This window comes from Leptopilina heterotoma, unplaced genomic scaffold (genome assembly GCF_015476425.1).
Source record: "Leptopilina heterotoma isolate Lh14 unplaced genomic scaffold, ASM1547642v1 Lhet_260, whole genome shotgun sequence".
NCBI lineage: Eukaryota > Metazoa > Arthropoda > Insecta > Hymenoptera > Figitidae > Leptopilina > Leptopilina heterotoma.
In genome coordinates this window covers 393,964-420,537 of record NW_025110970.1, presented here as the reverse complement: position 1 = coordinate 420,537, position 26,574 = coordinate 393,964, and the positions used below count along the sequence as shown (strand labels likewise).

Below are 26,574 nucleotides of genomic sequence, written 5' to 3'. Positions count from 1 at the left end.
ATATTTGTTTCAAGTTGATTAAAAATTACATTCAATTAATCCCATATTTATTTGAAGAAAGAAATTCATTTTCTTGTGTCAAGTAATTATTAGCATTGAACAGAATTCTTGAATTAACAATTTAGTATTTGGCAGAACTCAATATGTAATTATTTCAACCAAATATTTTACTTTTCCGAAGTACCAAAAAGTATTGAATCTAGAATATCATGTTCTTAAGCAAAATAATAAAGTATTGTGTGGAGAATTCATGTTTCTTGAATCGAATCATTTTATTTATTTGCTTTGAAACTTTTTTTTATTTAACACAATGCCAGTGTTCTTGATCCAAGAAAATATTTTTCTTTAAATGTATATGCAACTTAAATATCAGTTTTTGAAAACTGTCCATTGAGGCTAGGATGGCATAGTGGTAGCGTGACGGCTTCTGGTGCGTGCAACCCGAGTTCAATTCCTCCGACCGTGGAAAATTTTCTTTCAAGGTATATTTGTTGTATTTGTGTTAAGTAATAATTAAATGTAAATATATATGTAAAATAACAATTATTTAATTATTTAAATAAAAAATATAAATGTTAATTAATTAAATAATAAAAATGTTTGACCTAAGTATTAGAAAAGATGGGATGGGGGTAAGGGGGGGGGTAATTTAAGTAAATAATTTACTTGTATTGAGAAAGTATTTTTTTGATTGAAATCTATAAATTTTCTCAAATCAAGAAAATATTTTCTTGGACAGAGAACATACTTTCTTGATTTGATACATAAATGATTTTGAATTAATATATTCTGCATTTCTTACATGCTACTTAACTTCTTGATCGAATTCCATATTTTCTTGGATCAAGAATATCTGCGTTCTCTCACAAAATAAATGTTTTCTTCATTTAAATCTTGAATTACTTGAACGAACGTTACAAAAAATTGAATGAATCAAATAAAATAATTCAATTAACTATATATATTCTTAGAACAAGAAAATATTTTATTCATTTAATACATTTCATACTTCGTATAATATATAATAATGTTTTACAGGACAAAGAAATATCAAATATATATATATATATATATAGAGAGAGAGAGAGAGAGAGAGAGAGAGAGAGAGAGAGAGAGAGAGAGAGAGAGAGAGAGAGAGAGAGAGAGAGAGAGAGAGAGAGAGAGAGAGAGAGAGAGAGAGAAATATATGTGTGCGTGAGTTATATGTGCGTATACGCAGGTAAGATTGTGTTGTATAAAGTCCGCCTGAAAATCAGTCGGAGTTCGAGCGATTCTTATAAGAAGAATCTAATACTTTTATAGCACGTTCTCTTTATGTATTTATAATAAAGATTTCGTGCAAAATTAGCTACTGTCTCTTATGCTTATTGCATTGAAAGTATTTTTACAATAAGTATATAAATCCATGCTAAAAATATAAGAGAAACGTTAAGCAATTTAAGTAATGTGCTCTTTCGAGTAATATTAGCAGCAGATTTCTCTCCGTGTATATTTAAAGGAAATATTAAAAAAGTGATAAGAAACCCTGAAAGTTCATCAAAAATACTCTATATTCGGTGAGTTTTTATTTAATTCAATAATTCCACCTTCTCGTAATTAATTGATAAAAACGTCAAAATTAGGTTATTTGGCGGGTCGACTTTAAAAACATATTTTATCTATTATTTTTATATTTTTACTAGTTTTATAATTAAGAATAATTAATCAACTAATTTTAAACATGAATCAATAAATCTTTTTGCACTTTATGAATTTTTCAATACTTTTTAAAATATTTTCTAATTGCTAAAAAAGTGCCATTTTTTCGCACCTTCTTCACTTTACACTCATATTTTAAGAAAAGTAATAAATATTTTAATATAACTAGCGCCTCAGACGGCCCTCGGCCGTCTTCGTTGTTTCTATTCCTTCTTCATTTTTGTTCAATTTTTACTAATGTTCAGTTTTTTAATTTAATAATTTTTTATATAAAACAAGAGCCCTCGTCGACCGCTTGGCGGTCGACTTTGTTGCTGCTTTATTCTTAATTCTATTTTAATTTTTAATTTTTAATTAAATTCTATTTTATATTTTTAATTTTTATATTTTTATTATTTGATATCCTTCTTTTTTTTATTTATGATTTCATTTTATTTATAAATAAAATAATTTTATTTATAAATTTTTCTTGAGATAAACCAGACAAACCCAAGACAGCTCCATCTATTTCGTTTACATTTAGAGTGTGAGGTGCGCTTTCTATGTTCTTTTTTATTCTCTATGCTTATTTCTTGCTTCGATACTTTTCGAGTTCGACTTTTTTCAATTCGAGCTTTTTCTGCTTTGCATTTTTTTAGAAAGGATTGTTTTCATTTCGTTTTTCAGAGATCATACAGATTCATTTCTAAAAGTATTAATTTTTTTTTAAATTAGGCCGCAACGACTTTATTTGAAATATGATGGTTTGACCCTATATTAATTTTTCAAAATTTTAATTAAATCTAATTTTTATTAGTTTTAACTGTTATTACTTCAAATTTTAGACAATTTAATATTAAAATTTTTTGAGTTTGAATTTAATTTTGAAAATTTTTTAGCAATTTATTTATAATTTAAAATTAAGAATAAAATTATTTTTTAAAAATTGTAAAATTTTATAGAGATTTTATAACTAATTATAATTAAAAAATGTTATTTTAAAAACTATAAAATATTTTGTATAACTTTTAAAAAAATGATTTTTTTAAAAATTAATATTCAGTATATTGACATTTCTCACAAGCGCAGTTTTAATCTGCTCAGTTAGTATATAAAGAAACTCAATTCTTTCATCTACAAGTGCAAGTTATATTGTATATGCGTTGCGTCAGAATTCGTTTATATGCATGCGTATTTCCGTTAAGTTAGTGTTAGAATAAAATAAGCCAATCAAAGCGAACCATTGCGTTGTAGAGTGAAGTCACATGTTTCGAACCAATCATCTATCTCCTATAGAAGACGAGAAAAAATGGTTTTGAGAGCTCATTGGTACTTTAAGAAATTCTTTTTTCTGCTTCATTTATTTTTTTCTCCGTGAATATTTTTTTCCGTGGCGCATGCGCTTCAGGCTAAACATTTTACAAAACTCTTGAATTAGAACGTCCAACCGATCATTTGTGAATTCCACAGAAGTTTTTTTGAGTTTTCGAGAAACGCAGTCATCATATATATTACTATTGATTCTGTTTTAACTTATACTAAACTCCTCTCCGTATCCGCTATTCCAAAATTAGTTTCGTAAAATGTACTAAATTAATTTTTTCCGTGTGTATACAATTTTTTTTAAATGTGAAAATTTTAAGAATAAATAATTATTAAATTTTTATAAAAAATTATTTATTTCTTTACAGTAACAGTGTCAAAAACCAACACCGTTGACACTTTATACAACAGAAATTTGAGGTTATGTTGCATTCTAGCGGAAAGTGTTCACGCCATGCAAGGCGCTAGAAGATGCCGGTGAGATAAACTGCCATGCAAATTCCAGTGGTGGCGCTAGCATGTATCTAGACTTCCATGAAATTTTTCTACCTGTGTCTGTAAAAATCAGGACCGTGCAAAGTAGAAAAAGTCCCTTATCGTAACTTTTAATTCATTTTATGAATTATTTGTTTCACAAAGGAAATTAGCAAACAAAAATATTCACTAAGTAATAAAAAACACTGATTCTAAATAATAACTTTCATCAAAGAATTTTCCCGAATGTAAACACCGATGACACCGACTGAATGATGAATGCTTGATCAGCCATATTTGATGCGCATTACGAACTGCGCATACTACTGACACTCGCGAGTTCACGATTTTTTCGTGAACTTGTACCTCTACTTTTGACGAACTACTCTTCCTTAACAGTTCATCAAAAATTCCTTAACTTTGTTTCAGTTTTTCGTTGACGTTCGCCATTTCTAATCAAAAGTGAATGAAAATTTTGAAATTTTGTGTCCCATCCAAAAGTGATATACTAGTTCACGAGAGATTCGTGAACTTTTTTTTCCGTGTACCCATTGTACCAAACTCAAGTTCGCTCGTTTTAATGCAACTTACTCAGAGTCCTGTTCTCCTTCAGAAGTCCAGTATCTCTTTTATCGATAAGTTGCCCACCTGCTCAGGGTCAATGATTGCTTGACCCCAGCTAGAATGTCTGATCCTAGCCAACGCAGGGCATTCAAATAATATGTGAGCAGCGGTTTCATTGCACGTCTCACACAATTTGCATGTAGGTGAAACTTGTCCACCTATTTTGTGCTGGTGCGGTTATTCAATAGATCATGGACCGTAAGCTGGCAAATTACGGTTCTAACTCTGATCTTATCCAGTTTCAGGAGATCGGTCACTCGCCTCCTGATGAGCACCCAATTTCTGATGAACAAAAAGTTTTGAACGTTCAAATGAATGAAATATTTTTTGTTAAAAATCTTTTTATAGATTATTGATTACAATTTAAATTAAAAACTCAAATTTTACATTTAGAAACATTATAATTAATTTGCTTGATAGTGACGCAAAATTATAGGAATAAAAATTTAATTTAAAGAAGAAATAAATAAATTTCGTTCATTTGAACGTTCAAAACTTTTAACTTCCAATTTCTGCCCAATATGTTTCGTGTTCCTTTTGACCCCATCTTTCTGTGGCTCCTATAACCAAGCTGGTTCAGGACCTATCAATGCCGTCTCGAAACCTGTTTTAGCCAAGACGTCAACTCTTTCATTTCCCTTAGTTCCTGAGTGACCCGGTACCCAAGTCAATGCTGCCGTCCTGATTTCAAAACACAATATCTACACTTTTTATCAAAAATGAGTTTTTTAAACCGTTGGATTCTTAAAAAAAGACGAATTTTTCTATGCTAATTAGAATTATTGATCTTAAGGTATTAGTCGCGTAAAATGGTTTTTGTCAGATTTTATTCAAATTTTGTATACTTATTCCTGAAGTATTTATCTACAGAATGAGACCAATTTCATTAATTTTGACCGTTTCAAAGCTTCAAAAAATGAATTCAAAGTTCATACATTTTGCATGGATGTATTGCATGTATTGATTTTGTTTAATAATTATTTATATGATAACTAATCGTCAGATTTTGAAATAAAACTACCAAAGTATTCAATTAGATGAAACAAATGAGTAAAAAAACATGACATTTTTTGACCGCACCAAACTATAAATATATTGACAGAAAGTTAAAAAAATAACTAAATTATATGAATTTTCATACGAACGAATAGAGTGGGGAGTTAAACTGTCTCTCTCACTCTCACTGCCCCACTCTGGTAAGCGGCCCGGTAAACTTTTGGCCAGAGCCAGCTGCGCGACTAATACCTTAATTGATTTTCGAATTACTTAGGTGTTAATTTTATTAAAAAGCACTACAGTCAACTCTACGAATAGTGCCGCTATCAATAGTGCCACTTCTCCTCTTTCTCGCTCGAGCTCTATCCCCACTTTAGCGACTCTAGCACGGCTTCTGAATTTCGAGTTTCCCCTAAGAGAGAAATATACAAACAGTGGGGGTACTACAGTTCCAAGAAAAGTCGTAAACGCTGTGCAATTTTGCGGCACTATTCATAGAGTTGACTGTATCTACATAAATTTCCGACGAATCCTGATGCTAAATAGCCTATCTACAAGTTTATGAGGATTTCAGGTCGTCTGACAAGTAATTTCCTGATGGACAAGGCCTATCTACGTAGTTATGCTTTTTGAGATAAAGAACTCGAGCTTTGTAGAGGCTACGATCCTGATGGACTTGGACTCAGTTCCATTGCAGTGTTGCCAGATGCAATGAAACTAATTGTGGACTCGACCTATTAAAATTATGGTACATTATGGTACGCAATGACTATATATAAAAATATATAGAGATTTTGTAAATATAGCGCGAAATTCAAATATAAAGTGCGTCAAACTATTAATTGAGTTTCTTAAAAATAAATAAAACAAATTTAATAATTAATAAAAATAAAATAAAAAATTTAAAAGATACTTTATACTTTCAATATTTTTATTTCGAAATTTATAATGTTACATTTTTGATTTTTATTTTAAATTCAGTTTCGTAGTCCTTCAAATTTTTCAAATAAATAATGATAATAAATTAACAATGTTATGCTGTCAATGAACAGTTTTAAACATAAATGTTATAAACATTTTACTGCCAATAAATATATATAATAAACGTTTATATCATAATTCATATTTATAAATATTTATTAACAAATCTATTAAAACTAGTTTAACTTGAGTTAAAGTTTCTCTCAATCTAATATAAACTCTCAAAAGTGAACAAATTCAAAATTTTAATCAAAAGCAATCTCGCATGTCTCTTAACTTTCAGAATCATTAATTTTTAAAAAAAAGTTCAATTCTATCGAAAATAAAGATTGACTCAAAATTATGGTACGCGACAAACTATGGATGGTACATGGTACAAGGGGTTAAATTATGGTACGATTACATAATTATGGTACGGTCTGGCAACACTGAGTTCCATTGATTAAATACGATATCTATTTAATTAATTAGCACATCTTCTACAGTTTTGCATATTTGCAATAAAAAATTGCAATTTTTTCCATAATAAAATTCAGCGTACCCGAATTACTCAAGAACCATCGTTACATTTTAAAAAAACATTATGTAAAAGAAAGTACATATATATATATATATATACAGGAAAAAAAAAGTCTGACTCCGTTTACACCTTAAATTCAGCCTCGAAAACAGGCTAAAAGTAAAACTTTTTTTTAGTGTGTATATAAACGTGTTTTGTCAAATATTTCGAAACAACGCAAAATGTACATATTGTGTTTTGTAAATCAGGACGGCAGAATGAATATAGTACGGCTCGAGTGTAGCGAGAGCAGCAATCACTCTCGAAAAATCATTCTTTCACCACGAGTTGTGCACTACGTTTTCTCCAACGCCTTGCGAGGAAAGGTTTCTTCGTGAGTTTCGTATAATTTTAATTTAACGTGTGCTTATGTTTAATATAATAAAAGACGAATGTTTTGTGTGGGAAAGAAGTTAGACACAAAATATATCTCGGTCAAAGAACAAGAAAAAAGAATTAGGTCATGATTTACTTTCGCCACGCCAAATTTACTTTCGTCACGCTAAAAATTACTTTCGCCAGCACAATGAATTTACTTTCGCCACGCCAAATTTTACTTTCGCCACGCTCTTCAGAGCAGTTGAGAAAAGTTCTACTTTCGCCACACTTTTCTACCAAGAAAAGTATTCCTTTCAGAGCAAGCGTTAGAGAAAGTTTATTTACTGAACCCAACTACACTGAGAAAACTGGAGTGTCAAATTCGGAGGTTCAAAAAGTGTATGTTTCCTTTGCTTATGAAGAGACTCGTGTAGAAATTGCAATGTGGCACTGGTAGGGGCCGTATAAGTTTTCCCTTTTAATATTAGGGGCCGAATAAGGCAAATTGCTGGGGACCTCACCAGTTTCGTTACGCAAAAGGTTAGAGGGCCCGACAGTGGAAAATTAATGTGGCCCCAAACAAGGGCCTAACAGGACCCCTATCAAAGCCCTACTAATTACAAATGACCGCCTACTTAAAAACAATTAAATTATTTATATAAAGTAGGTAGTAAACTGAAATTATTTATTTATTTATTTATTTATTTATGTTTAATAATTGTTTAATTTCGTTTTCTAACCTTTTTTCCTACGTACTTTTGTTTATTTTACCTCATATATTTAATACAAATACATCTAACAGAGAAAAAATTCCTAAACGCCGGGAATTGAACCCACGACCCTAATATTCGCAAACCGATAATCTAACCACCTAACCACGCTCGCACGCTACAATGACTTCCTTAATACTTGAGGACATTTATGTTCACATTAATTATTAATTTACAAAAAATAATGTCTCTATCAGTAATTAAAACTTGTTACTCAGGGGTTTTTGGAGTCGCTGATTACGAATCTGAAGTCATTTTTTAGACATTCAAAATGGCGGATCCAATATGGCGGTCAAAATTCAAATTTGATCAGATTCGCATGAAACTTGTTACTCGGGGGTTTTTGTCGTCGCTGACTAAGAATCTGATGTTACTTTTTCAAAATTCAAAATGACGGATCCAGTATGGCGGTCAAAATTCAAATTTGATCAGATTCGCATGAAACTTGTTACTCGGGGGTTTTTGGGGTCGCTGAATAAGAATCTGATGTTACTTTTTCAAAATTCAAAATGGCGGATCCAATATGGCTGTCAAAATTCAAATTTGATCAGATTCGCATGAAACTTGTTACTCGGGGGTTTTTGTTGTCGCTGACTAAGAATCTGATGTTACTTTTTCAAAATTCAAAATGGCGGATCCAATATGGCGGTCAAAATTCAAATTTGATCAGATTCGCATGAAACTTGTTACTCGGGGGTTTTTGGGGTCGCTGAATAAGAATCTGATGTTACTTTTTCAAAATTCAAAATGGCGGATCCAATATGGCGGTCAAAATTCAAATTTGATCAGATTCGCATGAAACTTGTTACTCGGGGGTTTTTGGGGTCGCTGACTACGAATCAGAAGTCACTTTTTACGAATTAAAAATGGCTGTTCCAATATGGCGGAAAAATTCAAATTTGATCAGATTCACATAAAACTTGTTATTTGGGGTTTTTTGAGATCGCTATTTACAAATTTGAAGTCACTTTTAAGAAATTCTTGCTTTCACTAATCTATAATGTAAATAATTTATTATTTTTACAAGTTTTAAGCGAATTGGATCATATTTAAATATTTTATTATCTATTTTGGATCCGACATTTTGAATTTTTAAAAAGTAATATTAGATTCGTAATCAGCGACTCCAAAAACCCGTGAGTAACAAGTTTTTTGACAATCTATTTTGGATCCGACATTTTGAATTTTTAAAAAGTAAAATCAGCTTCGTAATCAGCGACTCTAAAAACCCCCGGCTTACAAATATTATTCGAATCTGATCAAATTTTTAATTTTGACCGCCATATTGGATCCGCCATTTTGAAATGTTTAAAAATGACTTCAGATTTGTAATCAGCGAGCCTTATTCCTCTAACTGGGACCGTTGAAAGAGATTTACTTCGCGTGCCACATTAATAAACAAATTGTTTAAATAAACTAAAATGTTGCAAGGAGCTATTTTTTTAATTTTTTAAAAATATAAATTCATAATAATGAATAACTAATTAATAATTATAATATACTATAATATAATAATATGTAGTAGTTGAATAAACTGAGACTAACAATTTGATTGTATAATACTAGACGCAAAATAATAAAAAATAATTAATTAAACTTTTAATATTAGGGACCGTATTTGTTCTGTTTGGGACCCTTATAAGGGAATTACTTCGCGTGCCATATTATATTCGAAAATGTGGAATTCGGTCTCATCAATCGGGCCGTATTAGGCCCTGATAGGGAAAACGATATAATTTTTTGTTGGGGAAAACTGTTACGGGCCACAAAAGAGCCCTATTATTATCAGGGACTATAATGTCCCTCTGTTATAAACTCATTTTCCCTCCAAGAGAAATGGCACGAATATCTGTCAATGGTGTATTTGAACATTTAGATTGTTATCCAATAGCTAACTCTCAAATATGAACGATTTGTTCCTCCAGATGTTTAGTCCAATACTCCAGTTTTCTCAGTGTAGTTTCGATTCCATTGTGGGATTTTCAGAGCCCCTAGGGTCGCCTGAGTATCCACACAAATACTTTGTTTATATAATTTGTGTATAATAATTAAACGATTCTCTTTAAACATTACATAATATTGCTGCAAATGTTTTGCGTTTCTACTTAAAAGCGATTCAAAAATTTATTTACCAAATACATTTACAAAACTTTGTACTTCAAAAACTAAAAGAAAATTATATTTGTCATTATTCCAAACAATATACAGTCAGGTCTCCAAACTGTAACATTTGAAACTGCGACAAACTTCGAACTGTAACAACTATTTAAGTCCACATGACTTGAAACTGTAACGTGTCGTCACAGAACGCCATCAACTATCAGTGTCGTACTATACTTTTCTCTACACGGAAAAAATTCTGGGACATTAGATGCGCCGAGGACAGTGTCAACAGCAGTACATTTCATTTTGCACGTCTGAGGTGCCATTTCGAGATATCAGACGTACATAATGCACGTCAGATACTGGAGTAAACTGGCACAGATGGCGTGCAAAATAAATGTAGAAGAAAATTTGACACAACCTGTACATCTGACGTGCCGATACTTTTTCCGTGTACTAACTAATACAAATACCCTCTTAGAACACTAACTTCGTATTAAAGGATTTGCTCTCTTAATTTGAATCAGTTAAAAATCGTGGTTTTAACTGACAATCAGTGACTGACTTTTTGCTTCTAAATTAGTTAAAAATAACTGATTTTCAGTGAAAAAATAACTGAAAAATTAGTTAAACTTGACTAATTGAAACAGTCAAAGAAAATTTACTGAATCATCAGTTATTTTTAACTAATTGTCAGTAGAAATATTACTAATTGAATTAGTGACTGACTTTTTGCTTCTAAATCAGTTATTTTTAACTGATTCAAATTTAGAGAGTGGAGATATTCTTGAAAATTATTATTCACAATAACTACATGCTAATAAATGTACTTCTAACGCTTTACATATAAAGTTACACACCTTAAGTAGTCATACTTGTACTTATTATTACCATGGCCCACACACAAAATTTGTGCATGGACGTCTCTGAGAAGGGGTGTGTTACAGTTTCAAGTCCAGGAGTAGGATTAATTTTAGGCAATGTTGCAGTTTCGAGACCTGACTGTAGTTTAAACGTTTGTGAAACGTTAAACATTTTTTTTGTCTTAAAGAGCAGTGTTTAAGCTCTCATTTCCTTCTATTTAGACAATTTTATTCCGTCGCATTATTGTTTACAGTTGAGCGGACGGAAAGAAGAACTCGCCAAGCGCGTGATCGAAACGGATAATACCAGTCAGGTAGCAGGTGTGTGGACCAGAGGCGCTCACTGATACCCGACTGATATTATCCCCTACAACCGCGCGCTCGGCGAGTTCTTCTTCTTCTTGTTGTTTATTATCAAATAAATATTTACTAGTATCAAATAATTTTTATTTAAACCAATTAAATTATATTTGCTTCAAATAATAAAATTATTTATTGATTCAAATGGAATTAAATTAGCTGAAATAAAAATTATTTGATTTAAGTAAATATTTATTTAATAATAATACAAGCAATCGGTTCTTTGAATCAAATCTTTTTTTCTTGTTTAAGTTTGATTTATACTTCTATATTTTAGAGTTTGGAGAGTTTACTCGGGTTAAAAATAAACAAATTTTATTGAGAAAAATTTGTTTCCTGAACTTTTTAGAGAAAATTTAAAAAAAAAATTTTTCATTGAATCAACGTTGGTAACTTCAATTTCATTACATTTGTCATTTATAATGTTTTTTTTACAAAACCCTAATTTTTCAGAAAGAAAGGAAAAACTTAAAATAAATTTTCTTTTTAAATGACAACTAAGTAAATGACAATAATATTCCAAGTTTACATTAATATTTTGAATTTCTTTTTGAGTTTTTGTAATTTGTTACTTCAACAATAATGAATAAAAACATTTAATAATTTTTTTAGATTAATAAAGATTTTTTTAATTAATTAAAAAATAAAAAGAATATCTATTATATCAAAAAAACAAAAGCTTACATAAAAGTCTAAGTTCAGGTGTCGACAGAGATCCGAAAATCTGTAAATACCACGATATAATATACATAATAATATTAATTTTATTTTGTATATAAAAAAATTAGTATCTAAAATAATTAGTTAGAAAAATAAATAAATGAATTTTCAATTTCATAAATTGATTAATAATACCTAGTATTTATTAAGAATTTGTATTTTGGGCAGTGCAATAAGAATATGAATATTTTACTTAGAAGTGTATTTATTTTAAAATTTAATATGGGAGTACATACCTTTTCCATTTTTGGAATCATTTACATTTGAAAAAGGCTTAATAAAGTAAATGTCTTCATGTTTTTAATTACACTTTTGCAAGACTCCCCGTTATGTCATAACGGGGAGGTAAAGTGTTACTTTACCTCCCCGGTATTGTTATTATTTGGTATCAAAATTTTATGAAAATATGACCAATTATGAATCGCAAATGTCTGTCAAACAACCAGTAGTAACTAAACCACCAGTCACTATACTGTCATCAGTAATAACCACACTACCGCGTTAGTTCTTTCGATATACGTGTGTTAGAAAAAATAGTACGTGCATCTCGGGAGAAATCACTCGTGAAAATCAACCATTTTCCTCCCTAGATGCACAATATACTATTAAAGTATGATCCTAAAGTTCTGAACGTTCAAATGAACGAAATTGATTTATTTCTTCTTTAAATTCAATTTTGATTACAATAATTTTGAGTCACTATTAAAAAAATTAATTTTTAAAGTTTTTAAACGTAAAATCTAAGTTTTAAATTTTTATTCGAATCAGTAATTTATGAAAATATTTTTAATATAAAATATTTCGTTTATTTGAACGTTCAAAATTTGTGGATCATATTAAAGTACGTAATTTTAATATAAATTATTTTTTATGTATAGAAACCGAACAAAAACGATTTAAAGAAAATAAATTTTTACGTGTCCGATAGATGATAATTCTTATTTAAAAAATATAATAATAAATAATAATAATTTACTAACTGATAATTTTTCTCAATGCATAAATTTTTGTCTTCTCCCAACTTGGGACAAGAGGGAAAATAATGGGTGTGAAACACCTCATCCGACCGGCTTCACAAAACAAAACCATGTATCAGCCAGATTAAAAAATGGTCCAAATCGTGGCTACAAATAGCTAGACTTGGCCTCGATCGGACAAGGTTTTTCATCCCAGATTGAAATCAAGTTTCCAGTTTCTTGTTGACTTACTAATAGACTATTACTTCTCTTTTTTCCGCAAAAAGACGGATGCATTTCAGGCAGCGGTAGCAGCTGCTGCAGCTGCAGCTGCCGGAGGTGGAGCACAGCAACCTGCGCCAACACCAGGAGGCAATGATGCAAGTCCGGATGCTGCAGAAGCTGGGAGCTTAGTACCTGTAACTTCTGGTGCAACAACGCCAGCCACAGTGACACAAGGAACAGACCTTAAAGGACAACCGAAACGTCTTCACGTTAGCAACATACCTTTTCGCTTTCGAGACCCCGACCTTAGGGCAATGTTTGGAGTAAGTTGACAGTTTACTATGTTTTTTAATTTCTTTATGTTTAAAAATGTCTAGGAAATTGTAAGCTTGCAGTTTTTCTTTCCAATTTCAATGAGATTAACAAGTTTCAGTTTTCCTTATTTTTTCTTTATTATTATGAATAATTAATTTAAAATATAGAATAGAATAAATAAATGTATATTAGGGTGTCCGTTATTTCCCAAGTTAGCTGGTTTCATTTGGGTATCGTCAAAATCGTTTCTTTTTGACCTAAAAACAATTCTATAAACTAGAAAAAAATTTTAAGATGCCGTTTAACCCTGCCTAAATAACAATACTTTTCCCATTTAATTAACATGGGATTTTTGCACTTTTTAGAAAATAATTTTTATTTTGTTTATAATACTCTTTGACTAACCAACAATGCTTGATTTTGCTTCTATTATGATTCCTTTAGATAGAGAAATTTTCATATTATCGCGAAAAATTTATTACACAAGTTTTAAAAAGGTCAATTTCAGTTTTAATGATTCTTCTGATTATTTTGCTAAACCAATAAAAAATTTAGTGTATGTATGTATATATGTGTGTCGGTATGTCACAGAATTTTTGTTCGCGCATCACTTAAAAACGGCTAAACTGTTTGAAACCAAATTTGGCAGAATGTTAAACCTTGGGCCAAGGAAGGTTGATATATTTACAGATTTGAAAAATATTAATTAGAACGGGAGATATTCAATTTTTTCAAAAAATTCAAAAATCTAAATTTTTAAATTTTACATTTTTTAAAAAAATGCTTTCAAGCTTTCTATAATTGAGTATAACATGTTATTTAGTCACATTTTAGAATATTTTTGCCAAAAATAATGTCCTATAACTAAGAATGTGAGTATAAAAATGTTTTCAAAAAATTCAAAAAATCGAAAATTTTCAAATTTTATATTTTTGAATGAATTGCTTTTAAACTCTGTATAAAATTGAGTATTACATGTTATTTAGTCAAATTTTAGCATAATTTTTTCAAAAATACTGTCCTATAACCAAGATGTACACTGGAATCTAGATCGGTGAGCTCGGGATCGTTGAGACTCTGTTTACATAGTTTGTAGGCGAGGAAAGGTGGAGGGCTAGCGGGGACTTTCAAATGTCGATCAATACCGTGCCTAATTGTAGAATAAAAAGGTTCTCAATGCCCGATGCTATTTATTTCATTTGATAACTTCATCATTATTCAGTTTTTTTTCTTTTTAATATAAATACATTTTATTTTTGTATAATATTTTGTTATTTATATTAATTTTCTAACATGAATTATTTTTTAAAAGAAAGGTGCAAACAAAAAATACTTCGTACAGCCCTGTTTGTATTGCTTCTTAGTCTCAACTAATCCGCTAGATCGGTGAGAAGCCATCGCCGATTAGTCTCACCGATCTAGATTCCAGTGTAAGTATAAAAATGATTTCGAAAAATTCAAAAAATAGCAAATTTCCAAATTTTATATTTTTTAATGGACTGCTTTTAAACTATCTATAATTAAGTACTACATGTTATTTAGTAAAATTTTATCATAATTTTGCAAAAAATAGTGTCCTATAACAAAGATTTAAGTATAAAAATGTTTTCAAAAAATTTAATTTAATTTAATTTTTTTTTATTCTATTTATTTTTTTAACCGATAAATAGCCGGGAATTTAATTTGACTAGGAAAAACCGGGAATTTTCTTACCAAATTTAAAAAGTTTTATTATATTAATTTGTTTTTAAAAACTACTTTTTACTTTAATTTTTATTTCCAGTCAAATTTAATTCCCGGCTATTTCCCGATTGGTAGACACCCTATCAAATGTATTAGCAGAAATTAAAACCCGTCGAAGACGGGTCCGACAGCTAGTATATAATATAGGTAATAATTTTTTATTTAGTTTAAAAAATTTTTCCTTTTTTTCAGTCCAAACTCCCTGTTTAAAAAATTGATTATTTACTTCTTAATGATTGTAGTTAATAATTAACAAATTTAATTTAATTTAAATTCAAATTGTTTTAAAATTTTATATCAATTTTAATTTCAATTATTTTAAAAATACTATATTTAAAAAAGTTTGAAATGTAGATTTTTTAAAAAAATAAAATACATTCAGAATTTTAATTAGAAAATCATATGAAAAAATAATAGTAGATTTGTTTACACGTTCTACTTCTGGGCCAAACTGGAGGTGTGTATATTTACGTCCCTGAAAGGTGCGCAATAGGCATAATTTGAGCACATAACGCAGTGTTGAGTTTGGAGAAGTGGGAAATTTCTGGAAATCCCAGTAAACGAAAACTAATTGAAATGAATTAAAAAGAATTCACAAAGAGCTTTCGTGAATCCCGCTTTGTGACAAATACGAATTGGAGCCATGATGCAATTTTCCTGAATTCGTGAAACTGTATTGAACTTCCGAACCTTCTATCCGTACCAATTCACTGGACAAGTTTTGAGCCTTTAATTTTTTTCAATTCGTTAGCACGAATTCAATGCATTCCTTGGCCATTTCTTTCGAATGCGAATTCGTTTGGACAAATTGGTACATATTGAATTAAATTCAATTGAATATACAAAGAGCTTGAGTGAATCCCGCTTTGTGACAAATACGAATTGGAGCCTACCAAAAATGTTAATTCGTTTCAATTCATTTGAATTAGTTTTTTTTTACTGGGATGTAACAGTATTTTTGGACCCGACTGTATAATAAGATTTTAAAAAGAACCAAAGCATTGTTTGGTATTAAAATGTCAATTTTGTTTCCAATTTGAAATTGTTTAATTCATTTATTATTCTCAAAATTAGAAAATTATGTTAAATTATTATACTTATAAATATGTGACGCTCCACGAGAAAAGGGACCTTAGCTGCAAAAAAATTAATTTTGAGTTATTTATATCATTCCGTACTTTTTGAGTTGCTCTTTCATATACAAAAGGCAAAAATAATTTCTACTTACAGGTTTTTTTGTTATCAATGTTTAAAAATGAACCTTTTGAGTGTTTACACCCGGTTGTTTAGAAAATCAGCCCCTCTACTTTCTAACACAACTAAACAGGTTATGTACGTACAACTCATGCGCTTCGTGTAACATGGATAACTATCAATGTGAAGTGAGTAGTGGGACTGAGGGTACAGTCCCATGTTGAACAGAAAACACAATGCAAAGCAGAATTTCGTGAGAGTGGAAAGGATAGTGATATCTGATTATCTCTCTTGCACTCACGAAATTCTGCTTTGCATTCTGTTTTCTGCTCAGCATGGGACTGCACCCTGACTTTCAATGAAACGTCTTGACCAATCAGAGTGGTTCCACTTTAAATGCCTCTCCTGCAAAATTCGTCTGTAAGTCATAAGGTCCCTTTTCTCGTGGAGCGTCACATATAATAAAAATAAGAAATAAACAACTGAAAATTAATATTAACTTTTTTCAATTAATTTATATTGATAAACATTTATAAATTTCTTTTATTATTTCTTTCAAGTATATGTAATTGTTGAGAGTTACCGAGAGAAAAATCTTGGTTCGGAAAAATAAGTCTGAACTCAAAAGGAAAACAAAGTGAATTAATTTATGAATTCTATAACAAACAACTGATTTATTTTAAATTGGCCATACACAAAAAACACTATAAATTTATAATATTGTCCTTATACATAATGAAAATATCCTTGATTACGTCATGGATTTTCACTCAAAATAAATTTAACTCGTGTGAGAAAATTGAGAATAATCGAGTAATTCTGAGAGCCTTCCAAAAACGTTCAAGACACTTGAGAATTTTATTTACTAGTGAACGCGCGAACGTCCATCGACAACAGGGAGTAAGACTAAGGGCCAGTTTCAGATACAGATCTAATTCAATCTAATTAGACTCTTTCAATAGTGCAGTTCTGAACAGTGCAGTCATTAGTGAGTTGAGTAGACAAGGAGTTTCGGGGGGTAAAGGGAAAGGGAATCTGTGACGTCAAATACAGTGCCGTCGCTCATTTGATTATTTAGTGTCATTTAGTGGTGCCCGGTATTTAGTAGTGTGGGACGCTTTATTTCCTTGACACGGACCTGAATTAGTTCAGTCTCCTTAGTCTTACTCCCTGGACAAGCTTGCCGGGAGATGCTGCCCTCGCGCGGTCACTTTGATCGTTGATTTTAAATCTCGCGCACAACACCAAACTTCGTTATAGACACGTTATAGAATATTCAATTCACTCCGAATTGAATAGTAATAAAAAGCAACGTTGGCAAAGAGCGTTGTGAATTTGGAATGGTGGTAAATTCAACTGATGCTAAAGTGATTTGAATCGACTCGAAAACTTTGTTATTTCCCGGTGTTTTTTTCTTGCTATTAACAGTTACCTTTTTCAAAGAAGTTGACCTGAAGTAACGCTGACTCCTGGAGATATCCGATAGATCATTTTTGCTAAAAAGGAATCCGCGATTTAAATGGAAGTAATGTTACATGTTCCGTATGAAATTACTGGTAAACAAAAATTCTGCGGAATTTCCGCAGATTTCACCAGTAACCTTTTCCCGCTGGTTTATAAATATATTTATAGTTATTTTATAGTTAAAAACCTTAAAGTTGGAAATGTATATTTAACAAAATTATTTGAGTAAAAAAAGTAAATTGGAATTATCCAGTAATTTTTTATCATTTTGAAGAGATGAATTATAGTAGAGATTGCGGGACTGGTCAGTTTACATCGCTGGCATTAATCGTGTAATCTATTGGAACAGAGCACAAAGAACCACACAGTCCTCATTTCAGTTGCATAAGATTTCTTGCGTTCAAGCTTTTTGTTAAATAATCTGAGTTCATCTGTAAAGCAAATGAAGAGAATCGGAAATCCTGATAAAGTTACCAATGTATATTATAAATTAGTAATAATATTTGGGAAATTTTAAGAATTTTCACCTCACGGAACCAGAGATATTTGCTATCATATTTGCGTTTTTTGCATGCAAAGCGGGGGAAAAGATAAATTTATTGTCTATAGATTTTTTCAAAAATTGAATAAATAATACACGAATAAATTTTTATAATAATGAATTAAAACTTTTATTTTATGACGTCATTTGCAGTATGTAAGCACACTTGCCACTGTGATGTGGCGCTAGCTTCACAGAAAAAAACCTGACTCTTTTTTGTTGCAAGTCATTTGGAAGTCCGTCTCGATATGAGTAATCAACAACTTCAAGTGACTCGAAATGAGTAATCGGCAACTTCAAGTGACTCAAAATAAAAAAATGTCAGGTTCGACCCAAGAAGGCTAGAGACAGGAGGTGAAACTTCGGTAGTGGGGATGAGTCAAAAGCCTTTCATTAACCAGGCGTTTTTCGTTTCGAAAAGTCGCCGGCGCGGTGCTTCTGCACATCACTCACACATTCAAATTCTTGTATGCCATATGTTTTACATATGTGTATGATATGATTTTAATTTGAGGTTAACTTTGAAGTGCAATCAGTGCAATCGAGACACAATTGACAATGTGTGTCATAACGGATATATAGAAATAATATGAGTGATTATTAAATTAAGTGTTATTCAAATAGTTGAAAATTCCGAAAACGTGCTGTGTGAAAAGTTGTAACAAGAAGAAAGATGAACACAACACTATGACTATTACTTTTTGTTAACTTTTAATACACTTCATGCTACAGTTTACACATTTTTTTGTTTTTAAAACGTTTTTTTAATAACTATAAGATGTTTGAAAATATAAACACTTATATTTCATATTGTATTTGTATAGAATATATTTTCCCGTGTTTACGTCTGTTAGATTGCGCAGAAGTCCGTCTGGTCTACTGCGGCGAAAACTTTTTTTGAAAGTAAACGCCTGACCATACATCAGCTGAGCGACTCAGCATTGCCATACCCCCACTACCGAAGTTTTACCTCCTGTCTCTAGTCTTCTTGGTTCGACCATACGATAATGGCGTCCATTTTCTCCCATGTGCAAACATAACCGCTGATCCCATGCGTTATTTTTGCCCAAGGGAGAAAACGGCCGCCATTTTCACATAAGTCGAACAAGTGAATGACTTTTACTCCCTGTCGTCTGCTATCTGAAATCGCCACTTTTGTGCATTAGGAATAAAAAATATCGTAAGTAACAAGAATAAAGGCAGCCATTTGTTTGCTTAATATACTATTTTTGGAACTTTTTAAATATTAACATTTCTAAGTTTTTAAATGAAATTCGAATTCTTCATTTTTTTTGCGATTTCAGACATATTTTGTTTGTTTTAAACGTGCTGAAATTTAAAAAGTTTATAATTTAAACATTCTTTAAATAAGATTCTCTAATAAAATTTCGTAGTTATTTTTGCAATTTAAATACTTTCTTTAATTAAATCAATTTCAAATTAAGAAATAGTAAAATTAACTCTACAAACTATGTTATTTTACCTAAGAAAGTACGTAATTACTTTAACTACACAAAAGTTTCAGTATATGAGAAAAAAAACATAAAATGCTGCAGAACCATAAGTTAAAATATTATTAAAAGCTATTGGAGAAGAATTGAAGTGAACTTTCGGACAACCTATTAAATTTTTAGTAATTACTGAACTGGTTCAGGAATCGAAACATTTGAACTGCGAGAAAAAAAATTTGCTTGCTTGAGTACTCGACTCTTCGAGACTTCAAGATCTCCACCTTATGCCGCTGGGCTACGGAAACACATTATAATATTATAGGTGGTAATCATATTAAACACAACCAGGCAACCCAGTCTCATTTTTGTTGCATCTCAAAATAAGACTACACGGGAAAAAAAGTACGTGAATCCTTCCTTGACAGTGCTTTGTGCTTGACTTTTGGATAGGACACAAAATACAAGGCTGTTACATATACTTTTTATTAGAAAATATAAGAAAGTTCTAGAATTATTCTAGTACTAGTGTGGGCCATACTAGTTGGATTGGAGTGTCATAAAAACCATCACAAACAAATTGGGCTGCCTCTGATCCGTGTTACTTCTTACTTACGATACTCTTTATTCCAAATACATAAAAGTCACGATTTCAGATAGCAGACGGCCAGGGTGTCTACTAACCGGGACTTCCGGGAATTTTATTTGACCAGGAAAAACCGGGAATTAGCCGGGAATTTTATACCAAACCGGGAATTTTTTTACCAAAATTAAAAAAGTTTTATTATTTCAATTTGTTTTTAAAAAATAACTTTTTATTTTAATTTTTAAAGGTATTTATACTGTTATCTAAATTTAAGTTAGTTAAAAATAATTAATTTGATAGTAAAAAATCAGTCACTTTTTAACAAATAGAATTTTCAAAGTATTTTAATTTAATAATTGATTAATAATTGAATATTATAAAGAATTAAATTCTAATTTATTCATGTTTCTTACTGCGAAGGTTAATAATTAAAATTTTTATTAGTTAATTTAAAAAAATATACATACTTAAAATTGTTTAATAAAATTGAACTTTCGCAAATTTTTTTTAATTCTGAAAAATAAGATTGTTGCACGGAGAGAAATCTGTTGCTATTATTGCTTGCAGAATCTTTACAAATTTTATTAGTCACTGCTGAATAGAATTTTAGCTTGAGGTTATAATAATTTATATACGAAATCATCTATTTAATGTAATGGAGAGTTCGATGCAATAAAAACAAAAAGCAGCTGCTAATTTTGCACGAAATCTTTATTATAAATATAAAGAGAACGTGCTATAAAAGTATTAGATTCTTCTTATAAGAATCGCTCGAACTCCGACTGATTTTCAGGCGGACTTTATACAACACAATCTTACCTGCGTATACGCACATATAACGGAGGAACGGAACGCGTACAACGCGGTGACGTTTGCAATAACATAACCTAACAATTTTCACATGTTGCTTATACATTCAAACACGAATAAAAATGCAATAATTTTTAAATAATATACTTACTATTAAATAAATATTATCTTTTTATAACAGCAACAAGTATTAAATACTACATATAATATATAATGTTTTACAGGACAAAGAAATATCAAATATATATATATATATATATATATAGAGAGAGAGAGAGAGAGAGAGAGAGAGAGAGAGAGAGAGAGAGAGAGGAGAGAGAGAGAGAGAGAGAGAGAGAGAGAGAGAGAGAGAGAGAGAAATATATGTGTGCGTGAGTTATATGTGCGTATACGCAGGTAAGATTGTGTTGTATAAAGTCCGCCTGAAAATCAGTCGGAGTTCGAGCGATTCTTACACTGTAAAAATTTTTTTCGAAATTTTTCGAAAAACTGTTTGCCAGTTTTATTTCGTAAAGGTTAGAAATTTTTCGAAACAATAATGTCAAAAAATTTCGAAATCTGTTTCGAATTTTTCCGAACAGAGTGGTAAGAAAAATTTCGAAACTCAGTTCGAATTTTCTAGCAACGTTTTTAGATAAATTTCGAAACTCCTTTCGACTTTTTTCTAACCAAACGTTAAGAAAAATTTCTACAACCTATTCGATTTTTTCCGAACAAAATATTTAGATAAATTTCGAAACTTTGTTCGATATTTATAGCAACGTGTTCCGATATATATAGTAAAATTTTCGGATATTTTTCTAACCAAAAATTTAGAAAAATTGCAAAGCTTATAAAGATTTTTTGCTCTACAAATAGTAAGGATGTTTTTTAACTTCATTTGGTATTATTTGTTCACTAATATTAACTGCAGTTATTTAATTAATGCTGTTCCAATTAGCAAAAAAATTATAAATGGGTGCAAAATAGAGATAAAACGATTTAATCATATAAGTATACATTTATAAAGTTTTTCTTTTATTATAAATTAACAATTTTAATTATAAATAAGTATGGTAATTATTACAATTAAATTACAATTATTTCACATAATTTTTTGATTTCGTTGAATAAATTAATTTAATAATTTTCACACAACATAAATTTAAAATACATTACTTCTTTATCACACAAAAATAACTTTAAACAATTCACTTGACAACAAAAAAATGTTTACTTAAAAATATTCACTTCACCACAACATTTCAGAACTATACCTTACAAAAAAATTAATTCACAACGAAATACTAACTTTAAAATAATTTTGTCACACGCGAGTTTAGTGTATTTCTGACAAATGCTAAAGAGCAACTGACGCTCGAAAGTCTTTTGGAAGAAGATTTTACAGTCAATATTTGAAACTCACGAATACTTCAAATTTTCTTTCTAAATGAATCTATAAGAAAAAAACTAGAACCGAAAACTTATAAAATAGACCCGTTTACAATAAGGAACCCTTAGAGATGGTCAACCGATGGCAAACCAGATGTGACAAATCTTTAGAAACTATGAAATACTTTAAAAATTCACAACTTTGCTTGCAGGAAAAAATTTTTCTTGTTATAATAATAAATAAAACTGTTTATTTTAATTATTTGTAAAATAATAATTATTTATAAATAGACTAAAATTATGATAAAATGTTAGATTATATTTATAAAAATATTTCTGAATTTTTGATGGTCAGCATTTTCAAATAAAATTTATGATGAAAATGATTTGTTATTAATAAAAAAATAGTTTGTTTTACAAAAACATAATAACAAGGGTGGACTATATAATCCATTAATATAAAATTGTTATATGTTTAAATTCAAATATTTTTTAAACTGTAGTGTCATTAATTATTAATTTTTACTATATTAAAAAATACAGAATTTGTTCTTAATAAATAAATAACCATACGATATTTGAACTTCTACATTTTTAAGAAAAATTTATGAATATTATTAGAAATTTTGTTGTACATGGGTAGAAAAATATCTTAAAGTTTTTAGAAAGATTGTAATTTGTAACAAAGTTAGAAAATTTACTAAAACATTTTGCAATACTTCATAACTAGTAGAGAAAAAATTCGAAATCAGTAAGAAAAATTTCGAACTTTTTACGAAATATACTTAATCTTACTCACTTTTCGAAAAATTTCGAAAAAGTTTCGAATTTATTCTATACTTTTTGAAAAATGTCGAACTTGGTATAGCAAAATCATTTTCTCAACGTTTTTCGAAATATTTCTAACTTTTCAGTAAGAAAAATTTCGAAAAATTTTTACAGTGTATAAGAAGAATCTAATACTTTTATAGCACGTTCTCTTTATGTATTTATAATAAAGATTTCGTGCAAAATTAGCTACTGTCTCTTATGCTTATTGCATTGAAAGTATTTTTACAATAAGTATATAAATCCATGCTAAAAATATAAGAGAAACGTTAAGCAATTTAAGTAATGTGCTCTTTCGAGTAATATAAGCAGCAGATTTCTCTCCGTGTGTAATTTTTTAATTCTATTGTTTCTATTGTTTATTGTTTCTATTTTTTCTGCTATATATATCCCTATATACTATTATGTGTAATGTGAATATTTAACTTAACTAATAATTTGCAGTTGAATTGCGTTTAGAAATTGACCTCGATGAAAATATATTTTCTTTTATATTTCTCGCTAATTAAAAAGTAGTTATTAGTGCAAAATCATTTCTCACAAGTTGTGAAAAATTTTGTTATTTGGTATATAAGAACAGTTCGCTTCTAAACTTAAAGTGTTATAAGTGTGCGTTTCTACGTGTAGTTATTATAAGTGCGAAAATGAGTTGGTCTTAAGCGTCTAAGAGTGTAAATAAAATATCGGAACTGTGCAACGAAAAAAATGTGTTCATTCTGTACCAAATAGTGTCTAAAATTAGGGATAATTCTGAAAGAAGTTGAATTTTTTGAATGCTTTTGATAGTCATAGAAAATTTAATAGACAGTTTTCTAAATTTTAGTGAACGAGTTTTATATATTGATGACAGTTTTCTAAATTTTAGCAAGCAACTCGTCACTGATTGTGACTCAAAGTATGTTATCCATTCAATGATTTTGTGTCCCGTCTCAAAGTAATATACTAGTCTATTAATGATTGACGGACTTTTTCTTTCCGTGTAGACACCCTGCAGACGACAGAGAGTAAAAGACATTCACTTGTTCGACTTGTATGAACATGGCGTTCATTTTTACCCTAGGGCTAAAGTACCGCATGGGAACAGCTGTCATTTTTGTGCTTGTGAGATCAAAATTTATATTTTCTATTTATGAAAATTTTTGTATTTTCAAACCCTGCCAAATTTGGATTTACTATATGTCCACTTTTAAAGTGGACAAATGGTAGACATATATAGTAGACACACGGTAAAAGTGGAAATAAACTATTTAAAAGGTGTTTGATAGCAAAAGGAAGTGTTAAATATGTAAAATGGATGTTTAGAGAATAGTTTTTAGCAAATGTTGCAATAAATAAATCTCTAAATAATTAGTAATTACTTGAAACTCCTGAAAGATTCGATAAACATAAATGATAGGTGATTAGACTTTAAATAGTAGAAAAAAGTTCATCAAAAAAACTAAAAATGTTAGAAAAAGCTCTTATAATTAATAAACTAACTATCCCAGTCGGAAAAGTCGGACGAATACCGGATCGTCCAACCGTCTAGCGCCCGCGCCGGTTGAATTGGAGAGTCAATGCCAGTGCAGGCAGTCTGTACCGATTCGGATGAGAATGTCTGCTGGCGCGGAACAAAGTCGGATCCGACGTTCAGTACAGTCTTTCTACTGTCGGCAGTACAGGCGCGGTACAAGATTTGATCCGACCGCCGGATCAAAATTTATACCAACTAGCAACCGGCGTTGTACTGGCATTCGTCCGTCTAACGACCCGAGCGGTACAGGCATTCTACCGGCTGAGAACTATATAATTTATCTTATTATTAATATATTAATTAATTTAATTTACTTACTTATTTATTGATTTATAATAAATAAATTATAAGTAATATTAAATAAATTTGATTGGATTTATTTAATATTACTTATTTGTTTATTTATTGATAATAAATCAATAAATAAGTGAATTAAAAATTATTAATTAATTAATTTATTAATAAGAATATGCTTAGAATATAGTAATTGTTACTAGTTTTCAAATTAGTTTTATTTTTATATAGGATAATTTTTTTTATAAATTCGCTTTTAAAAATCTTACCACAAATATCTTTTAAAATCTGACAAGTTTTGCTATTTTTATTTTTTATAATAAAAATTAATAATAATAATAAATTTAATCCATCATGCTTTAAACATTTTTTGTATTATTAATTTTTAAAGAGCCGAAAGTACATTCGCACTGTCATTCTATTGCAAAATGCGTCCGGCTCGGTGCAGGTTTCAGCCCGCCAAACACTCGGCGTTGTACTGGCATTCGTCCGTCTATCAACCAGCGCGGGCCAAATTATATTCTTTATTAAAAATTAAAATAAAATATTTAATATTTCTTTCAAATTAATTACATTCATCTTTTTCTCTTTTTTAAAAACATTTGTAAAGTATAAATGAAACGCAGTAAGTTACAAATGTTTATTTTAGTTAATTTTGTATTGATTTCGAATAGTTATAAAGTGAAGTGTTCAACTAATTATTCCTAAATAATAAAATAAAGATAAATATTAAAAACATTGAAGATTAAATAAAAATATAATAAAACTTTAAATTCATTTGCATAATATAAATAAAATGCTAAAATATTGAATTGTACCTATTGTATATTGGCGTTGTTTTGCTCACATCCGCAAGCGAGCGAATAGCGTAGTGGTTAGCGTATTAGACTTCGGTGCGTAGATTAGGATAGGCTTGGGCTTCGTATTCCACTGCGAGCGTTTAGAATTTTAATGTGTAAAAAAAATGTTAAATGTGTAAAAAATGCTTCAAATGATCTATAAATAAATGTTAATTAACATGCACCATGCATAGTTAATTAAATATTTTTTTTTTAATTTTATTTTTCAATAGAGAATATAATTTGGCCCGCGTCGCTTGCTAGGCGGACGAATGCCAGTAGAAAGTCATCTTTCGGAACAAAATTTGTCCCGTCCTGGTTGCCAGACGGACGAATGCCTGGGATTCTACAGTCGATTTATCCATTATTTAAGTTGAATTAAATCGTAAATTGTTCAATTATTAATGATAAATATGCGAACTGTGAGACCTGTCAATGTATTGGTAACATGCGTGATACTTGTAGCAGACTGTAGAACAGTACAAAAAGGGAGAAAATATTTAATTTTTGAAAAGTTACATTTAGTCTTAACTCATTAAGAAAAAAAAGACTTCTGGCCAATAAAAATAAGCTCCTCCTATTTTCAAAGGGCAATTTTTTATTTGTTGGTTGAGTTAAAGAAAATGGAGAAAGTAATTAATATTTGAAAAATAACACATATATTACCAACCCCCAAAGA

The 26,574-nt window shown here is 29.9% G+C and overlaps 1 protein-coding gene across 7 annotated transcripts in view; it reads left to right on the top strand.

Moving 5' to 3' along the window:
* The window catches only part of LOC122503420 (RNA binding protein fox-1 homolog 2), a 411,323-nt gene that overhangs the window by 165,340 nt on the left and 219,409 nt on the right, over positions 1 to 26,574 (top strand). For all 7 annotated transcript variants that reach the window (XM_043613948.1, XM_043613951.1, XM_043613952.1 and 4 more), the window contains one exon: positions 13,012 to 13,272. In XM_043613948.1, coding sequence (XP_043469883.1) covers positions 13,012 to 13,272 — 261 coding nt within the window. The remainder of the gene's footprint in view (positions 1 to 13,011; positions 13,273 to 26,574) is intronic.